The sequence below is a fragment of the Vitis vinifera genome, chromosome 17 (assembly GCF_030704535.1).
Source record: "Vitis vinifera cultivar Pinot Noir 40024 chromosome 17, ASM3070453v1".
Taxonomy (NCBI): domain Eukaryota; kingdom Viridiplantae; phylum Streptophyta; class Magnoliopsida; order Vitales; family Vitaceae; genus Vitis; species Vitis vinifera.
This window is the reverse complement of record NC_081821.1, coordinates 727467-744936: the sequence shown is the minus strand read 5'-3', so window position 1 is coordinate 744936 and position 17470 is coordinate 727467. Positions and strand designations below refer to the sequence as shown.

Genomic DNA, 17470 nt, shown 5'->3' with positions numbered 1-17470 from the left:
CGCACCTACTTTCACTCTGGTAATTGTCCAAGCATATTTTGATTCTCATGTATGCATGATTTATTCTGGGTACTCATTGATCTACTCGTCCACTGCCATGATTGCTTCATTTTATTAGTAGAGACCCGTTTTTAGGGACTTAGAAGGGTGCTACGGTTTTTACCGTACCTTCCTGATAAGTAACCTGACTCCCGAACCCGATCCGGTTTTTCACAGACCACCTTTTCCAAAACAAGGAGTCACACTTAGGGTTTTTTTTTCTTATTTTGTTTACCCTTTAAAAATAAAACAAAAATAAGTGGCGACTCCAAGTCAATTTTTCTTAATCAATAAAGATCAATTTTTCGAAATCAAAATCGAGTTTCGCCATCGGGTGGGAAACGCATTGAGCCGAAATGCGGGGTCCACACAAGGGTTTTATAAGGTATTTTATGTTATTTTATTCTGCTTTTAATGTTTTCGAAGGCTTAAATTTATTTTTTTTCTAAAAAATTTTGAATAAACTAATTTATGTTTTGTTTTTTGGGAAAATACAAACAGAACCCCTTCTAAATTAATCATTTTATTTATTTATTTTCTTTGTTGTGGTTAGATTAAAAGAAAAAAAAGGCATCCTAAAATATATCTATAAAATCAAAGTCAGAGAGTTGAAAATGGATTCAATTTTCAGGGTTGACATGTAATTGACTTTCCAAGAAATTCATCCCACACCCAAAGGAAAAAGCCTTGAAAGCACCCCCACCCAAGTAGGTTCCAACAATCAAACCCGATGACCCGAAAATTTCGGATTCAAAACTTCACGTCAGCTTTTCCTCAGATCCATCAGAGACTGGGTCCCGCTGTTTTCTCCTCTATTCTCCCCCGCCACTGCCGCGTCGCTCTTCATCATAGATCCGACGGTCGTGATTCGTTCTCCGCCTCGACTTCTCTCTCCGATCCCGATTCTCAAGCACTCCGTCCTTCTCTCAACCTCACCTCCCGATCTCGATTCGATTTTTTTCTCGAGAATCTAGCGCAGGGCGAAATATTTTATCGAGAATCTAGCTCTCTTCCTGTCGCTGTTTTGGCTTTAGATTGATGGATCGGAGGAGAACGGGGAGTCCGGTGTATGGGCGGCAGTGGAGTGGAGGGTCGAGTAGCACGGGGTCGTCTTCTCCGGCGATGTCGCCGGCGCACCCTCACTCGCGTCTGGCGTCGGGGGCCGGTGGAGTGTCCACCATCAAGAGGAGTCAAAATGTTGCGGCAAAAGCTGCGGCACAGCGTCTGGCGCAGGTGATGGCGTCGCAGACGGCTGACGACGACGACGACGACGATGATCTAGGGTTTCGGTACAGTGCTCCGCCGCCTCCTGCTCCGTCGTCTTATGCCAGCAGTATTAATAGTAACCATTCGATTTCGTCCGCTAGAGCCACTAGATCTCCGTCACCTGCAGTAAGTTCGAATGATACGTATCGTTATTATGTTTTTGATTGAACTGGTGATAGAATGGTTTAGTTGGCTTGAATTCTGCAGAGCTTGAAGTACCAAAGCAAATTTTAGGCTTTAGAGTTTCATATTTTCTTTGTAACGGAGATCTAAATCTCGGCTTCTTTTTGATGAATTTTAGTTCCGTTTTTGGAGTTATCATCGGTCGTAATTGGATTTGATTCGGAATGTTTCAATTCCTTGGAATTTCAAACTTTTTCCTTAGGTTGCAGTGGAGTCATTTTTTGTGGAAGAGGGAATACGGAATTGGGATTCAATTCCATATCTATTGGCATGTAGAGTAATTTAGGCCATGTTCATTCATGAATTTATTATGAATTTGGATTTGCCGGTGTTGTAGTGAGTCTAGTGACTGCTTGGTTGATATTTACTATTTAGAAGGCTAATTGGAATTTGTGGTATTTAGTTAGGTCGGAACTTTGTGGAGCATACTCCTTCAGTTCGATCCACATCAGCTGGAAGGCCAGCAATGTCCGTTCGTGCAATGCCAATAGTGCCATCTAGCAGAGCAACACTTAGAAATCCCGTTTCTATACCTCCTATGGAACCTCCTGCCAAAAATAGGCCCAGAGAAAAAAGGTGGAGTATTTTGCCCGCATTTTTAATTATTTTTGCTAATAAAATGGTACAATTAATATTTTGAAGCAGAGACAGCTTAAGGCTATGCTTTGAATTGCTCTTGTTTCAAACTAAAGTATGCACACAATATTTATATTTATATGCTGCATCTGAGGGTGAAAAAGTGTTCTTGAAAGAGTTTTCTGGATAACCTAGTATGTTGACAATCAATACACATTTCTTCTGGATGGTGTTTCCCGACTTTGATGGAATATGGCAATTGCATTAATTTCTTTTCCAAACCATGGATTAAATTATGTTGAAATTTAAGATCTAAAACTTTTTTGCTGGGAGTCAAAAGCTTAAGGTCTAAAACCTTTTGCAATTCTAAAAGATCACATAATGAGTGCTGTCTGTCAACCTATTCAATAATGGTTCAAAACCTTTGTACACATGAATTCTTGTGTTTTTTTTTTCAATTCATATTCTGTGCTTGCAGGTGCCTCCATCAACACATTACATTTTTAATTAAAATGGGAAGTTGAAAGCTTCATTTTATGGGGAACTTTCAGTACGATGTATCAAATTTATTTGATTGTTTGGATTTTATTATTGGTAAAACTTTGCAGGTCTACATTAGATTTGGGGCATATTAACTTAAAAGGCGCAGAAAATCAGCATGAGGCATCTGCACTTCATGATGAGGTATACCATTAAGACATCTATTTCTATATCTTGTTAATAGTTGTGTACTTTGTGCGTCTTTTCCAAGCACTTTTAATATATTCACTTTGTTTACCTATCAAAAATAAAAAAATAAAAAAATCTTGTTAATAGTTTCTATGCCAATTTCTGAAACAGATTGAAGAAAGCTATGTAGGTTAGACAAGATACGTATTCATATTGAAATGGCTAGAATGAGGATACTAGTCAAGACCTTCATGCTCTTTTTGTAAAGGAAAAAAAAGTATGAAGGAACCCAAAATCTCTTGCTTTGGTTTACCATAGAAAATGTGAAGGATGATCAAATACAATGAAAGTAATTTAGAACTAATACATTTTCGAATTCTTCATCTTTTATATAGGAGAAAAAAGATGAAAAATAAATTTGAAAAAACATGAGAAAAATTATTATATTTAAATTTATTTTTATTTTCTTTCATTTTTTTCTTCCAAATTTTCTCACTGTTTTCTTTCCCTTGTTTTTTCCCTCAAATTTTCCAAAATCCAAATGAAGCCTTACTATTTTGAAATCTCCTCCCTGAAGCAACTATGTTGAAACTAACATATTCTCAAATTGCAGCTTGATATGCTCCAAGAAGAGAATGAGAATATTCGTGAAAAGGTGCTCCTTTCCCCCTCACCAGATGTAAATCTAATAATGGTTCCAATGCCTTATTATTTGTGATTTGTAATATTTGTGCCTGAATCTGTATGCAGCTTCGACTTGCAGAAGAAAGGCGTGAAGAAGCAGAGGCTAGATCTAGGGAGCTTGAGAAACAGGTCAAACATCTGAGTCATCATGCCTTTTATTTGCGTTCATGATAACCATGAGGGCCTATCCAAAAAAATTCATGATACCCAAGGGGTAAAGGGGTTTCCAAATGAGCTGTGTGTTATCGTAATGAATGTTTTATTTGAGTTATGCATCTATCATTATCCTATATTTTTGTGGCAATCACTGGTGGAGCCAATACAGACTTAGAGGGGCACTTGCCTAAAGAAACTCAAAAATTTGAAAAAATGCATACCCTCCTAAAATCGAGGAAAATAATTCCACTAAGAATGACTCCTAGAAAACATTTGAGAATGAAAATCTAAATAGCCAATAGATATTAGTTACTTTTAAAAAAAAAGTACACAGTGACTTGCACAAATCATAAGTAACTTCTAAATGAGTATCTTCATCCATCCAATTTTCCTTTTATCTTTTTAATATGATTTATTTTAGTTATTATTAAATTATTGAACTTTTTATTAAATTATTTTCGAATCATAGGTAACTTCTTAACGAATATCTTCATCCATCCAATTTTCCTTTTATCTTTTTAATATGCTTTATTTTAGTTATTATTAAATTATTGAACTTTTTATTAAAATATTTTAAAGACTTTTTGATAAAACAATTTAATGGAATTATTGATTTTTTAAAATAACTGAAATTAATAAATACTTCTTTGCTCTAATTGAAATTATTGATTTTTTTTTAAATGACTGAAATTAATAACTACTTATATTTATGCTTTTTGTTAATAGAATGTTGAACTTTTAATTTTGTATTGATTGTTTGCAATTTGTATGTGACTAGCGCATATAATTTTGTTTCCCTCTTCTTTTTGCTTGCTTGGTGGTGCTTTTTGTGTGCACTGTATTTACTTTGTTGCACTCATTTCTTGGTGTTTTTTTAAATTTTTTTATTTAAATTGTTTTTCAACATTATTATCATAATTACTTATTTTATTTACAGTGTTTGCTTAACATATTTCACCTTTTTTAATTATTTTAAAGAATATGCCTTTTGTACATCATGGGGAGGATTCCTCATCCATCTCGTGTTTCTATTCTTAATTAATATATATGTTTGTTTCTGATAAAAAAAATATTGATTGATAAATTTTGTTAGATTTATTATCATTAAAATTGATTCCCTAAATTTAATTCTTGGGTCCTTCCTCGGTGGCAATTCTTCATTTCTAATTGGTTGGGCTTTAGACAGTTGTTCTTGTTGAAGTGATTTTGTTTGTTTGTTTTTTTTTTCATATCTATTTGATTGGCATTATTAAAATTTTAATTGTAAATTATTAAAGTGCATGTTAATAAACTATTCGTGTAGCTAAAACCATAGGTCTGGTTGCTATTTGTTTCTCATGTCTAACAACTTATACATGCCTTGTGACCTCAAATTAAAGTTCGTTACCAGCTTTTGTTATCTCAAATTCATATTACAATTATATGTAACCTACGAATGTGCCCTCATATTCCTTATTTTTGGGTCCTAGCTACAATTCTTAGTTTATTCATTTTTTTTTTTGGTTCAATTTATATTGATAGGTTGCTGCTCTTGGTGAAGGTGTATCCCTAGAAGCAAAGTTGTTGAGCAGGTAAACTTGGGTTTCTTTGTCTATGCCAATTAATGTTTAATTTTCTTGTTATGATTTTTTATGTGATTTATCTGCAGGAAGGAAGCAGCATTGCGTCAAAAAGAGGTCAGCAGAGAGTGTCGACTTTGTTTTGAATAAATATAAATATTTAATGGTTAAGAATTTGCTAATGTTCCTCTTCTCATATTGGTGTTGAAGGATGTCAAAGGCTTTATATTAGGCCATTACCTTAGTTATGTTTCTTGGGAAATAATTTGTTGTTCTAAATTGACAGTCTGAGTTGCCCTGTCTTATATTAAAGCCTGCTAATATCTTCTTTGAATAAATGAATTTATTAGATTTTAAAACATTCTTGGCCACAGGCTGCTCTAAAGGCGGCAAAACAAACCAAGGATGGGAGAGATGAGGAAATTGCAAACCTTCGTTTGGAAATACAGGTGGTTTATGTCATCAATGAGCACTTTTGTTGACTTTTAGTATACTGCTATTCTTGATCAAGTGTTTTCTGATTTATACTAGAGTTTTATGCCTGACCCTGCTTGTTTGAATCAGAACTTGAAAGATGGTGCCACAACTGCTATAGAACAACTTCAAGAAGCAGAATCTGAAGCAAAAGCTCTTCGCTCCATGACAAAAAGAATGATTTTGACTCAGGAGGAGATGGTGTGTCCATAAATGGTAGTATTAGTAATGACTAACTGTTCAGACACTAATTGTATAACTGCATCTATTTTTCAGGAAGAAGTTGTTCTGAAGAGATGTTGGCTTGCTCGATACTGGGGTTTAGCCGTACATCATGGTAATTTAACACCAAAATCTTGTCCTACTTAAAAATAAAAGCAATTGGTTATTGCCTGCTTCAATTTACTTATCGTTTCTTATAAGGCAGCCAGAGATCCTTAGAGCTTGATTAAAAATTCTCTCGAATTTATGTGTCTGGTTGAGATAAGTTTTGATTGTCATAAGAAGCAAGAATTTGGTCAAGCATAGTGCTCTTTGTGTAGTTTGTTATTCCAGTATTTTCATCGAAGTAGTATAGGGCTGACTGATGGTCTTCTTCTTCTTCCTCCTCCTCCTCCTCCTCCTCCTATGGTCTGGTATTGTGATAAATTCTTGATGCTAATAGCTCCTAATGGCAGCTTCCTATCTCCTGTTAGCTGCTATCATTTGATTCTGAACTATTCCATGCCTGAGATCTGATGTCAAAATAATTTCAGTGGTTTTTAGATTCGTTTCATTCTGCAGGGCTTAGTGATTTGGAAAATTTTGTTGTTGATTTGCTTTTGTTTTTAACGAGTGCTTTATTTATTTGATTCAGTCATATCTTATTATTGATTTATTTTGTTTTGGTTTTATTTTTTATTTTTGAAATGAATACCTAATCTATTCAGTCATATCTGAGATGTGTTTTGTCTGTTGTTGCTTTCTTGCTGTACAGCCATCTGTGCAGACATAGCATTATCAAAGCATGAGCATTGGTCATCTTTAGCACCTTTGCCATTTGAAGTCGTCATTTCAGCTGGACAAAAGGCCAAGGAAGAGTCTTGGAATGGAGGTTAGTTTACTTGTTGGTTTTACAACTTTATTCATGACTGTTGTTTAAGTTTTCTTTTCATCGCTTGTATTTCATTATGCATTCTATGTCATCCTGCAGGTGGTGAGGATCCAGATAGGAGTAAACTTGTCCGAGATTTGAGTGATCTAACCGGAGAAGGAAATATCGAGAGCATGCTTTCAGTTGAAATGGGTTTGAGGGAGCTAGCTTCCTTAAAGGTTTTCTCTCATATTCAACACAAAATTTTGTTGTTTGTCATCTATTTTTTTTTTCTTTATTAGATTATCCTTTCTGAAGGAATGTTTTATCAAAATTAGGTCTTGGATTCCTGAAGGATTCTACCTCTGTAAACATGGATTCTTCAGGACTCCGATTTAATATCTTCCAGTCATTTTGCATCGTGTTCTGTCAAACCTTTCTGTTTGTTCTTTTATTTCTCTGGAAGCATTCTTTGCATTTTTGGTCATTGTTTTTATCATCATCATTTCCAGGTTGAGGATGCCATTGTCCTTGCATTGGCCCTGCACAGACGTCCAAATTTGGTTCGACAGTACAGCTCAGGTAGGCCTTATTTCTCATTTCTAATGGTTGAATTTGCATTTCCTTTTGCACTAATAATTGATTTGATGGGATCAATTCATTTTCCATTTGTCTTCTAAGAAATTATAACTTATAAAACTTAAAGGAAAGGATTTCCAATCTGACTGTATGTAATCTTTTCCTTTTGTTTTGGCTTCTATTTCCAGTCTATACCATGCCTGATGTAACCCTTTTCTAACATAACAAACTGAGTTTTCCCATCTGCAGATCAATTAGGTTATCATTTTGAATTGTCTTTTGATTTTTATATATGTGGTTTGTTTTATGGCCTACCGTAAAGGCTGTGTCTTATATCTTGTTGGGAAGTTTATGATACCATGATGTAGTATTACTTCTCCAAAAGATTTAGAAGCTACTTAAGATAATGAGATAATGTGCAACACATACTTATCATTCCTTTATGATTTTGTAATGCAGATAAATCACCGGGTGATCCCAAGTCCATGGAGTCATTTGGTAACTGAAATATTCTGACATTTTGTTTTTTCATATTTGACATCTATATGCTCAGGTTGAGGAAACTCCAACTAGATCAGTTGCACATCAGTACTGCTGGTGGCACATATTCCGTTTTGATTTTTTTTCCATTCTCATTTTATATGTTCTATTTTTTTGGGTGGATAGGAAGTGATTTAACCAACAAACTGAAATAGGTTGGTTCAAAAAATGGGCCCTGTTGGCTTAAATATCCTTTATTGGAGAAATTGGCCACTCCCTCTTGCATGTACACTGAACACTGCACCCACAACTACTATAATTATCATATGGTACCTTACACTTTGGAATGGAGTTGATTTTCTTCCTTTCTAATAGGATTTTTTTCATGGGGTAAACTTCTGTTAACACTTATCAAATTGAAGTAAGAAAATGTTAACTTCATTTTTGGGAGGATGTAAGGAACCTGGAAGTGTTTCAACCTCCTGAGGGTGCAGTCCTCCATGCTATAAAAAATATCTGAATATGGGCTTCCTAGGTTTTAATTCTTTGAGGTTGCATACATGAGTGTGTATAGGCCCTAAGATATTTTTACCGTGGATTTCTTGTAGCGTTACTTTTTAAATTGGAAAATTTCTCAGAACATTTGTGTTAAATTAAGGTTGACTAGTTTAGAACTAACTTGAATTATTATAACTTATTTATTTGTTTATTTTCCAGAATTAAATCAAGAGGAGGCAGAAGATGTTCTCTTCAAAGAGGTATTTTGCTGGTTTATTGTATAAGTTTGCTCATATTTCGGTGGTGGCATAAAATTCTGACATGTGTTGAACTACAAACCCATTACTTCGTCTTTTTCCCCTTGATTATGCATTTGTTGTTGTTAATGTTAACTACAGGAGATCTATATAAGTCCATTGGAAAGGTTCTGGTACTGAAAACCTGCATTTTGATGTCAATCATAGTTTTATCTCTCACTTAAAAACAGAGAAGGATAGTTCATTTTAACATGATACAACAAGAAGGCGGGTTTTCTACATTTGACTACCAAATGTTTATATCATGTCAAGATTCATAGTTTTCAACCTATTCATCGTGTGCAGGCTTGGCTTACTTATTTCTGGAGAAGAGCCAAAGTCCATGGTGTAGAAGAGGATATTGCAGAAGAGAGACTACAATTTTGGATCAGTCGGAGTGGGCAAACACCAACTTCACATGACGCTGTTGATGGTAACTTTCTCTTTTTTTCTTCTGGTTCTAATAATGTTAAAACATACATAAATCCCTCTCAATTTTAATAGACCTACCTCAGAACTACTGAGAGCTTTTTTAATGGGAGAAAACTCCAGATGAAATTGTTCTTCCCCCCGTGAAGATCTCATATATTTTCTAGGGCATGTGCTTTAGATGTAAATGTCACTCCTTGCATAGGTTATAACCGAAGGGCTGGGAGTTAAAAACTATCATGTTACGACATCAGATAGAAAATAAATTTTAGTTATGCTTCTGAAATGCTTTCTACATACTGCATCATATATTCGGGACCTCGTGCATCACTGGAAATGAGAGTTGTGGAGAAGCCATGTGCATAACCATGAGAAGAAGAGAAATTGCTGAAGATCCTTATTGTTATGCATGACTATGACTGCCATGTTCAATCGTCATACATTAAACTCGAAGATCTAATGCCCTTTGATGTATGTTCTTGACAGTTGAGCGAGGCCTGAGGGAGCTGAGGAAACTAGGGATAGAGCAACAACTCTGGGAAGCATCTCGCAAGGAAAACGACCAGCCTTCTTACGCCTCAATTGTTAATCACAAGCCTTCTTATGTTTCAATTGTTAATCAGAAGCCCGTTGCAGAATCAGACTACACTCCATGACCGGGCGCACCCTGAAATGTTGTTTGTGTTGGGAAAAAAAAAAAAAACCAAAAATGTTGCTCGTCATTTTTTTCCTTGTTCATACAAAATTTTCACCGAGCTTGCTCGGTTTTTCCCATATCCGGTATTATAGTCGGTCCCTCATACTAAAGGACCTAGGCTCCACCATATAGTATTAGGGAGATTTGTTGAAATTGTATTTATGTTGTTTGTACGATAGACTTGATATAGAACAAAATCAAAGCCAAATGCTTGGAACAATTAAAATTACTTTTATTTTATAAAATTTTGTGATTTCCTTGGAATAATTGGGGTTTTAAAAGATATTAAGTTTATTTATAAAAGATCTAAGTATGACTCAAGATGCTTGAGTCTTGTTTGGTAATTATTTTTTAAAATACTTTTCTGTTTTTTAAAATAAAAATATTGGAAAACATATTTGATGACCCAAAAATAGAAAGTAGTCTTTTGTTTTTAAATACGAAAAATGTAGCGTTTTCACAAGAAAAAAATTAATTGTTTTTACTTTTGGATTATTTTAAAAAGTAATTATACAAATGCAAATAATGATTAAAAATAAAATATTATGTAGTAAATTATTTTTAAATCATATTTAAAAGCATATCCGCTTATAAAAAAACCACTATAAAAAGCCGTTATTAAAAAGAACTTTTCAAGATTGTTTTCAAAATTACATTCTAAAAATAGCTCTAGTGGCTTTTCTGGAGTCTCTTTATAAATAAATTTTTCTTTACTTATCAAAAAAAAAAAGAAAAAAGCTTTGGTTACTTCCTAAAAATCAGGACTCTACCAGGGAGATAACAACAAGAATAGGAGCAGGACCACACGATCGAAAGTTGATATGGGAAATGCTATGGGTATTATTTTGTTTTGGACCGACAAAAAGTTAAAAATAGCTCTCAGAGTTGAATTGAAGGAGTGAGCCACAAAAAGGGGGTAAAAGTGGACCTCCCCGGACCAGTCCTGACAATTGCAGCAAGGAGTAAGGACCCCCTCCCACTTTCCCCCCTTTCTGTCTTTTCAAATGGTGGCCCCATAAGTGTGCCACCAAGCATGTTCCACTATGCTTGGTTGACCTATTTATAACGTTCAAAAATTAAACTCATAACAAAATAATACCAAAGAATTATTAACATTTTTCATGCTTTACCTTCATCATTCTTTATTAATATTTGTATTTAGATATAACTTTTTTTTTAATTAATTATGCATATGAATGGTATTTTAGCATTCATTTTCTTTCCGACATATGACAAGTTTTTGTTTAATAATCAAAAAGTAAAGAGAGAAAAATAAAATCATTAGGTTTAGTAAAGGAGATGATATCTTAATGACATATTATTATGTCTTTGGAATTTGGATGTGAACATGTTTGCTTCCAAGTCAAGGTGCAATTGCTCTATGACAATATGGCAAACTATGATTGTTGTGACATTTAACTACTAAAAAGGGGGGAAACAATTAATTAAATAAAAAAGTTAATAAGCTTTTCCCCACTATGCCCTAGCCCTATCTTAAAGTAACAATGAAAAGTGACAAAGTTAAGAGTAAAGAAAGAAAAGTGAAGCTTTGCTTCTCTTGCAAGAGTCCAAAATAAACCCCAACCTTCTCTTCTCCATCCCACTCCCCATCAGGCCATCACATTTCCCAACCCTGATGCTCCCAACCACCATCTTTTGTATTAAACAAACTCATGGGAGCCTTCAAATTTGCACCCAACTACCTTCTCTTTTAAATTCTTTATGAGCATGCTCTCTCACCTTTTAATGAGTTGGTTGCAATAGAATAGGAGGATTGAGTGTATGTGTTTGCCTTTTGTGCTTCACTCTCAACTCAAAACTCAATCCCACCCAACCCATTACCTACTCCTATTCATGTCTCATTTCTTTTCCTCTTTTTTTTTTTTTTCCTCATCTCAAATGAATTTGATTGAACCTTGTTAATAACCCGGCTTTTCGCCGGATTTAGACCTCATTTTGCTAAACCATACCTGATTATGGCAGTGCATAGCATGCACATGACTAAGAGTTTGGAGTTAGTATACAATTTTATGTGTTTGGACTATATAAACAATTGATGCACACCATGTGAAAGCTATTATTTTTTAGAGTTTAGAGGGTGTGGAATGGGGTTATGGGGACCATATGGTGGGACTTGGGAGTGAGTATGTGAAATGAAAGAAAAAATTAGGCAGAGAAGAAAGTGGATGCCTCATTATTACAAGAAGACCTTTTTTCTATAGAGGTCAAAGAGAACAAATCTCAATCCCAAATAAGTACATAAAGAAAATGTGTGAGATACCTGGAAAAGAGCAGATACCCTGTTGATCCTTTGGATTATTTATTTTCTTTGTTGATGAGGACCCATGTCATGTTCATTAAAAAAATCCCTAATATGGGTTGTTTTCATTCCTCAAATTGAGGAAATCATCAACCAAAACCCTTGTTTTTACATGAAAGTTTTCTTCGGAAATGCTAGATTTTGAGATGCATTTATGGATGTTTAGGTACTTGTTGCTTTGAATACAGAAAGTGGCACACATTTCTCAGAGATGTACTCACAGTTAACAGAAGTTATGTGACTTATGTCCCTATTCATCTCATTAAAGTTGGAAAAATTAGATTTGGGGTTGTACTTGAAGATCAACAAAAGTCGATTGATAAAACCATTGTTTTAGAAACCCAAAAAGGAAGTATGATTTGATCCTACCAATTGCCCTTGTGATAGTGTGATATTTTCTCAGGAAAATACAGATGGGGTTTTTCTTGAGAAACAAAAATATTATAGTAACTGGTCTAGGTTCACACATTTTTCTGAGAAATGTAAAGTAATCCTGTAAAGCTACTTTCTGAGGAATATACTCTTCCTTGTTATTATTGTCAAAAAGGATACAAAGTATTAGTGGTTGGTTTATTACTCTTAGGAAAAAACAAAAGAAAACAAAAGCAACAACAGAACTGTGTTTCTGAGAGGACATTCAGGGCTCTCAAAGCAAGCTCAGTGATTCCATTCTCTCCTTTCACTTTCAAAACACCAATCCCATACCCAGAATCCGCCTCAACTGACCAAGTTACCACAAACCCAATTCACTGTGGTCTTTGTGTGTTGTCATTGAGTCCCTCACACATCTCTTTCACCACCATTTTCAGGAGACCAGGCCTGCAGGCAAAAAGCTACCACTGTAATGATAATATAAAACAAGCCCAGCCATTTTTTTTTCTTTGTTTTTTTTTTTCTATTCAGTGCCCCACACACATCCTCCTCATGCCCTCCACTGAGCAGCATTTTAAGCAGCTTCTCCTCTGTTGGTGCTTTGTCCTGGCCATTCCTTCTCTTCATTCCTCAAAGCATGGATTCTCTAACATGGAAAACCATCCCAATGGTTTCTGTTGTGTTCCAGCTCTGCTTTCTCTTGAAGGCTCACCCCTCTTTGTCTCATCCTGACAAGATTATCCAGCTTCCTGGACAACCCCAGGTGGGCTTTCAGCAGTTTTCTGGTTATGTCAGTCTGGATGACAAGAAGCAAAGAGCTCTCTTTTACTACTTTGTTGAAGCTGAATCAGACCCAGCTTCAAAACCACTGGTTTTGTGGTTGAATGGAGGTCTGCAACTCTTTTAACTTTCCTTTCAAAAAATATGAAATTCAATATAGGATGTTCATGTGTTTGATCTGTTTCTTGAAGGCCCTGGCTGTTCTTCACTTGGGGTGGGGGCATTCTCTGAAAATGGACCTTTCAGACCAAATGGGGAGTTTCTGTTGAGGAATGAGTATAGCTGGAACAGAGGTAGTACTACTCTTATGAATTGAAAACCAGTTTGTTACTCCTTCATCTAAGCAGAAATGATAGATTGGAAACAACTAAAAAGATTGATGTTTTCTTACTATTTTCAAATTGCAGAAGCAAATATGCTGTATCTAGAGACACCAGTAGGAGTGGGATTCTCTTATTCATCTGATACCCCTTATGTCACAGTGGATGATAAGATAACAGGTATTTTCCTTGGCATATGAAAACTTTTCTTTCAAATTTTTCTATGCTGAAGTCTCAATTTAGCCTTTATTAAGACCTTTGTATAAAGGCTCTCATTTCCCAATATTCAATTCTCCCTCCAAGTATAGCTTTAATGGGTTCATTCTCCCCATGCTGGGTTTTAGAGAACAATTCTTTTGGAATATAGAAAGTGGGGTTTACTCGAAGCTCCGTCGCCTTTTTTGTGTCTATGTTCTAAAGCTGCTTTCATGCTTATTTTCTTAAGCCAGGGACAATCTTGCGTTCTTGCAGCGCTGGTTCCTCAAGTTTCCCCAATACAAGCATAGGGATTTGTTTATCACAGGGGAAAGTTATGCAGGTGCTTTTACTGTATACATCAATCTCCATCTCCTGTAATTCAAATGTGAGCTAGAAATGATGATGATCCTCCTTTCGCATCTTTGCTTGTCAATAGGCCACTATGTTCCCCAACTTGCAGAACTCATGATTCGGTTCAACAAAAAGGAGAAGTTGTTCAATTTGAAGGGAATTGCTGTGAGTATTACAAACCAAATATTAGCTTTTTGTGATAAAAAAAAAAGGGTTTTTTTAATTGAATTGTTTCATTTGCAGCTGGGTAATCCGGTTCTAGAATTCGCCACTGACCTCAATTCAAGGGCTGAGTACTTCTGGTCTCATGGCCTAATATCGGATTCAACATACAGATTGTTCACTTCTGCCTGTAACTATTCTCGCTATGTGAGTGAATACTATAGAGACTCAGTTTCATCTGTTTGTTCAAGGGTGATGGCCCAAGTAAGCAGAGAAACCAGTAAATTTGTGGACAAGTATGATGTTACCCTTGACGTCTGCCTTTCATCAGTACTCTCACAATCCAAAGTCATTAGTCCCCAAGTGAGTCTTTTTGGAAAATGCCTCTATTATAACCTTTTCTTATCCTTCCAGTGCTGCCTTGTTTTCTTAATCCATAATTGTTTAATTCACATGGCAGCAAGTTGCAGAGACGATAGACGTGTGCATAGACGATAAAACTGTGAATTATCTAAACCGAAAAGATGTGCAGAAGGCTCTCCATGCCAGGCTTGTTGGCATTCGCAGTTGGACCGTCTGCAGCGAGTAATTTAATTTTAACTTGTCTATTGCAATGAATCATTAGGGGGTTTTCTTCCTTGTGCCAGTAAATGAACTTTTCTTTGATCACAGCATTCTGGATTATGAGCTCCTCAACCTGGAGATACCTACGATTTCCATTGTGGGATCACTCATCAAGGCTGGAATTCCAGTCTTGGTCTATAGGTAAATGAAAACTCAAAGTTTCCAGCTTCTTCATGGTTTTGATAAGATTAGTGAAATTTGAAATTTCCATAGTTTCTAATAGTAACTAATGACAGTGGAGATCAAGATTCAGTAATACCATTGACAGGGAGTCGAACTCTGGTTCATAATCTGGCTAAGGAGCTGGGACTAAACACAACTGTGCCTTACAGAGTTTGGTTTGAGGGGAAGCAGGTAATTAAGAAGCTAATGTAGCTGGTCTTCTAAACTCTTTGTTTTTTACCTACCCAGAGCCAGTTAGGCCTCTTTCTCTCAGGGACTGCACCTCAGACAACAATCCCTTTCCTAAGGAAAAGGGGGCTGCAGGGCAACTCCCAACTGGGATTGAATCTCACCTTCAAGTCAAAAAAGATCCTTTGGTTTTAGAAAAAGGGAATAATTCAGCTTTGCTTTTCCTTCCATGATTTAGTCATTGGAGACAAAGACATGATACCATGTCTCTTCCAACATGCGCAACATTTTTTCTTTGGCATAAAACAAAAAAGGTGGAAGCAAATTTTGGTTCTTCCCAAAACTTTTATACTCATAATATGCCATAGTTTTGAAAGAAGGAGAAGAACTATGCAGCACGATTGATCTTCCAGAAGATAGAATTGTTTTTGTTAAAACGAATGAGACTAATGTCCTTAATCCTTTTTTCATGTTTGTGTCTTCCAGGTTGGTGGATGGACTAGAGTTTATGGTAATATCCTCTCATTTGCCACCATTAGAGGTGCTTCTCATGAAGCTCCCTTCTCGCAGCCTGAGAGATCACTAGTGTTGTTCAAGTCATTTCTTGAAGCCAGGCCTCTACCAGAATTTTTCTGATATAAAAATAGTCAGATTTAGTAGTAATTAAGTTGAGGTTGTAAGTAAACGTATGGGCTTATTCACAAGTGTTGTCAAAAAGAAAGGGGAAGAAAATGATTGTAAGTTTGCTTGTTTTCTTGGGTTTTTTGTCAATGCGATGAATCTCTTGGGGTCCTGAAATTTTGTAAAAAGATATTATAAGAAAGAAGTGCCTTTTTGGTGATATAAGTTGGTTAAATAAGATTTTATTAAATCAATGTCTTGTGGGAACTTCATCATGAGCATGAGAAAAGAAGAGAAAAGAGGACCAATTGGCAGGAACTTCTGCTGAATGATGAGCCACCTTAAGATTAATGTAAACACAAAGGAAAAGAACCCAGAAAGCCACCCCTGAATGATGAATGATGAATCACCTTAAGATTAATATAAACACAAAAGGATAAGTACCCAAAAAGCCATATGCAATGATGCACCTCTTCACAATTAGATATTGTTCTTGTTGTGTCCCACGGGATTGGGGTGTATTCCGAACACTCATTCACTGGGTCATACTCTCATGGCTTCAAAATGTGTATAATATTAAAAATTTGTCTCCTAACTGATGTGAGATATATCGCCCACACTATATGAATAATCATTTTGCATTGTTCTACAACTATGTTATTAAATATTATACTGAAAAGATGATGCTACAAGCCCACAGAGAACATCATTTAAATGGTGCATACAGAAATCAGAATGATGCAGTTTGCAGAAAACAATGGCTAAAAGGTGACTGAAAGAGATAATAATTGAAGCAAGTGAGAACTAGGGGTCTGGGCTGATACATATTGATTTTCCCAGATGCTTAAAAGATCGATTCATCACTTATCAAAGCTGGCCATTTGAGGAAAGCTGCTGCATGCCGTGGTGGACCTCTGGGTTGAGCTACTTTTCCAAATTCCAAGCTGAAGCTGTATGGAATTCCCACTTTCATATTGCTGTCAATCACACTTTACACCAAATTCTCATGGCCACTGTAAGAAACTTAAAACGCCCTTCACTCATTGTCACATCATCAACACCAAAGTAAATTGTTGATAATAAGAAGACAATTTCTGAATATTTGGAATTGAATTTTAATATGTAATTTTGTTTTGTCAATAATGATGATAAAAAGGGTGGCTTTTTTTTTCACCTTTTCAGTACATTCTAAGTCATATTTTTTGGTAGCTTCTTCTATTGACACTATTCATATATTTTTTTAAAAAGCGTGATTATATTTATTAGACCCAGCATCACTTAAAATTATATAAGTGGGCGGAATTTGAAAACTTATATGTTTAATTTTTCTTTGAGAATTGGATGGAAGCTATTGAAGGTACATGAAGATTTCAATTTTCATGTTGAGTATCAAAAATGCCTTTGAGTAGACTTTGGCCTCAAAATTGAAAAATATACCTATTATCAAAAGTTTTACTAGAGGTACTTGGACTTGGATTGAAAACATCCCATCCCAGATAACTTTGGAAGAGTTATTGGGCCAAATGCTCTCACATTCTCAAGAAATAGTTCTCGACAACAATGAACCACAAAGTCTTTAACCAAATAAATCAATACTTGAACAATTCGTACTTAACCTAGTAGATATTATTCGCTTTAAGTTTAAAGGGACCTTTACGACTTTAAAATGCATTTACATAGTTAAGAAAAGTTTATATTTATATAGTATCTTAAA

General features: G+C 35.4%; 2 protein-coding genes across 2 annotated transcripts; both read left to right on the top strand.

Moving 5' to 3' along the window:
• The first annotated feature begins 753 nt into the window (after window positions 1-753).
• Window positions 754-9921, top strand: LOC100256039 (coiled-coil domain-containing protein SCD2). Its single transcript, XM_002284456.5, has 17 exons — window positions 754-1431; window positions 1892-2064; window positions 2673-2748; window positions 3347-3388; window positions 3484-3546; window positions 5095-5144; window positions 5222-5249; window positions 5507-5581; window positions 5697-5807; window positions 5883-5943; window positions 6583-6699; window positions 6799-6917; window positions 7191-7260; window positions 7717-7755; window positions 8455-8495; window positions 8838-8964; window positions 9447-9921. The coding sequence occupies exons 1-17, from the start codon at window positions 1078-1080 to the stop codon at window positions 9614-9616; spliced, it is 1716 nt and encodes a 571-aa protein (XP_002284492.1). The 5' UTR covers window positions 754-1077; the 3' UTR covers window positions 9617-9921.
• A 2687-nt stretch (window positions 9922-12608) lies between these two features.
• LOC100247312 (serine carboxypeptidase-like 45) lies at window positions 12609-16010 on the top strand. Its single transcript, XM_002280760.4, has 10 exons — window positions 12609-13239; window positions 13321-13422; window positions 13537-13629; window positions 13895-13987; window positions 14084-14163; window positions 14242-14523; window positions 14621-14745; window positions 14833-14925; window positions 15021-15138; window positions 15622-16010. The coding sequence occupies exons 1-10, from the start codon at window positions 12987-12989 to the stop codon at window positions 15769-15771; spliced, it is 1389 nt and encodes a 462-aa protein (XP_002280796.2). The 5' UTR covers window positions 12609-12986; the 3' UTR covers window positions 15772-16010.
• Window positions 16011-17470: the final 1460 nt, after the last annotated feature.

Excerpts from the sequence above, each read along its gene's own strand:
- LOC100256039 (XM_002284456.5), top strand. The coding sequence starts at position 1,078 with ATGGATCGGAGGAGAACGGGGAGTCCGGTGTATGGGCGGCAGTGGAGT. Across the intron at positions 6,700-6,798 it reads GGAAGAGTCTTGGAATGGAG|GTGGTGAGGATCCAGATAGG; the intron begins GTTAGTTTACTT and ends GTCATCCTGCAG. Across the intron at positions 7,756-8,454 it reads CAAGTCCATGGAGTCATTTG|AATTAAATCAAGAGGAGGCA; the intron begins GTAACTGAAATA and ends TTTATTTTCCAG.
- LOC100247312 (XM_002280760.4), top strand. The coding sequence starts at position 12,987 with ATGGATTCTCTAACATGGAAAACCATCCCAATGGTTTCTGTTGTGTTC. Across the intron at positions 14,524-14,620 it reads CCAAAGTCATTAGTCCCCAA|CAAGTTGCAGAGACGATAGA; the intron begins GTGAGTCTTTTT and ends TTCACATGGCAG. Across the intron at positions 15,139-15,621 it reads TTTGGTTTGAGGGGAAGCAG|GTTGGTGGATGGACTAGAGT; the intron begins GTAATTAAGAAG and ends TGTGTCTTCCAG.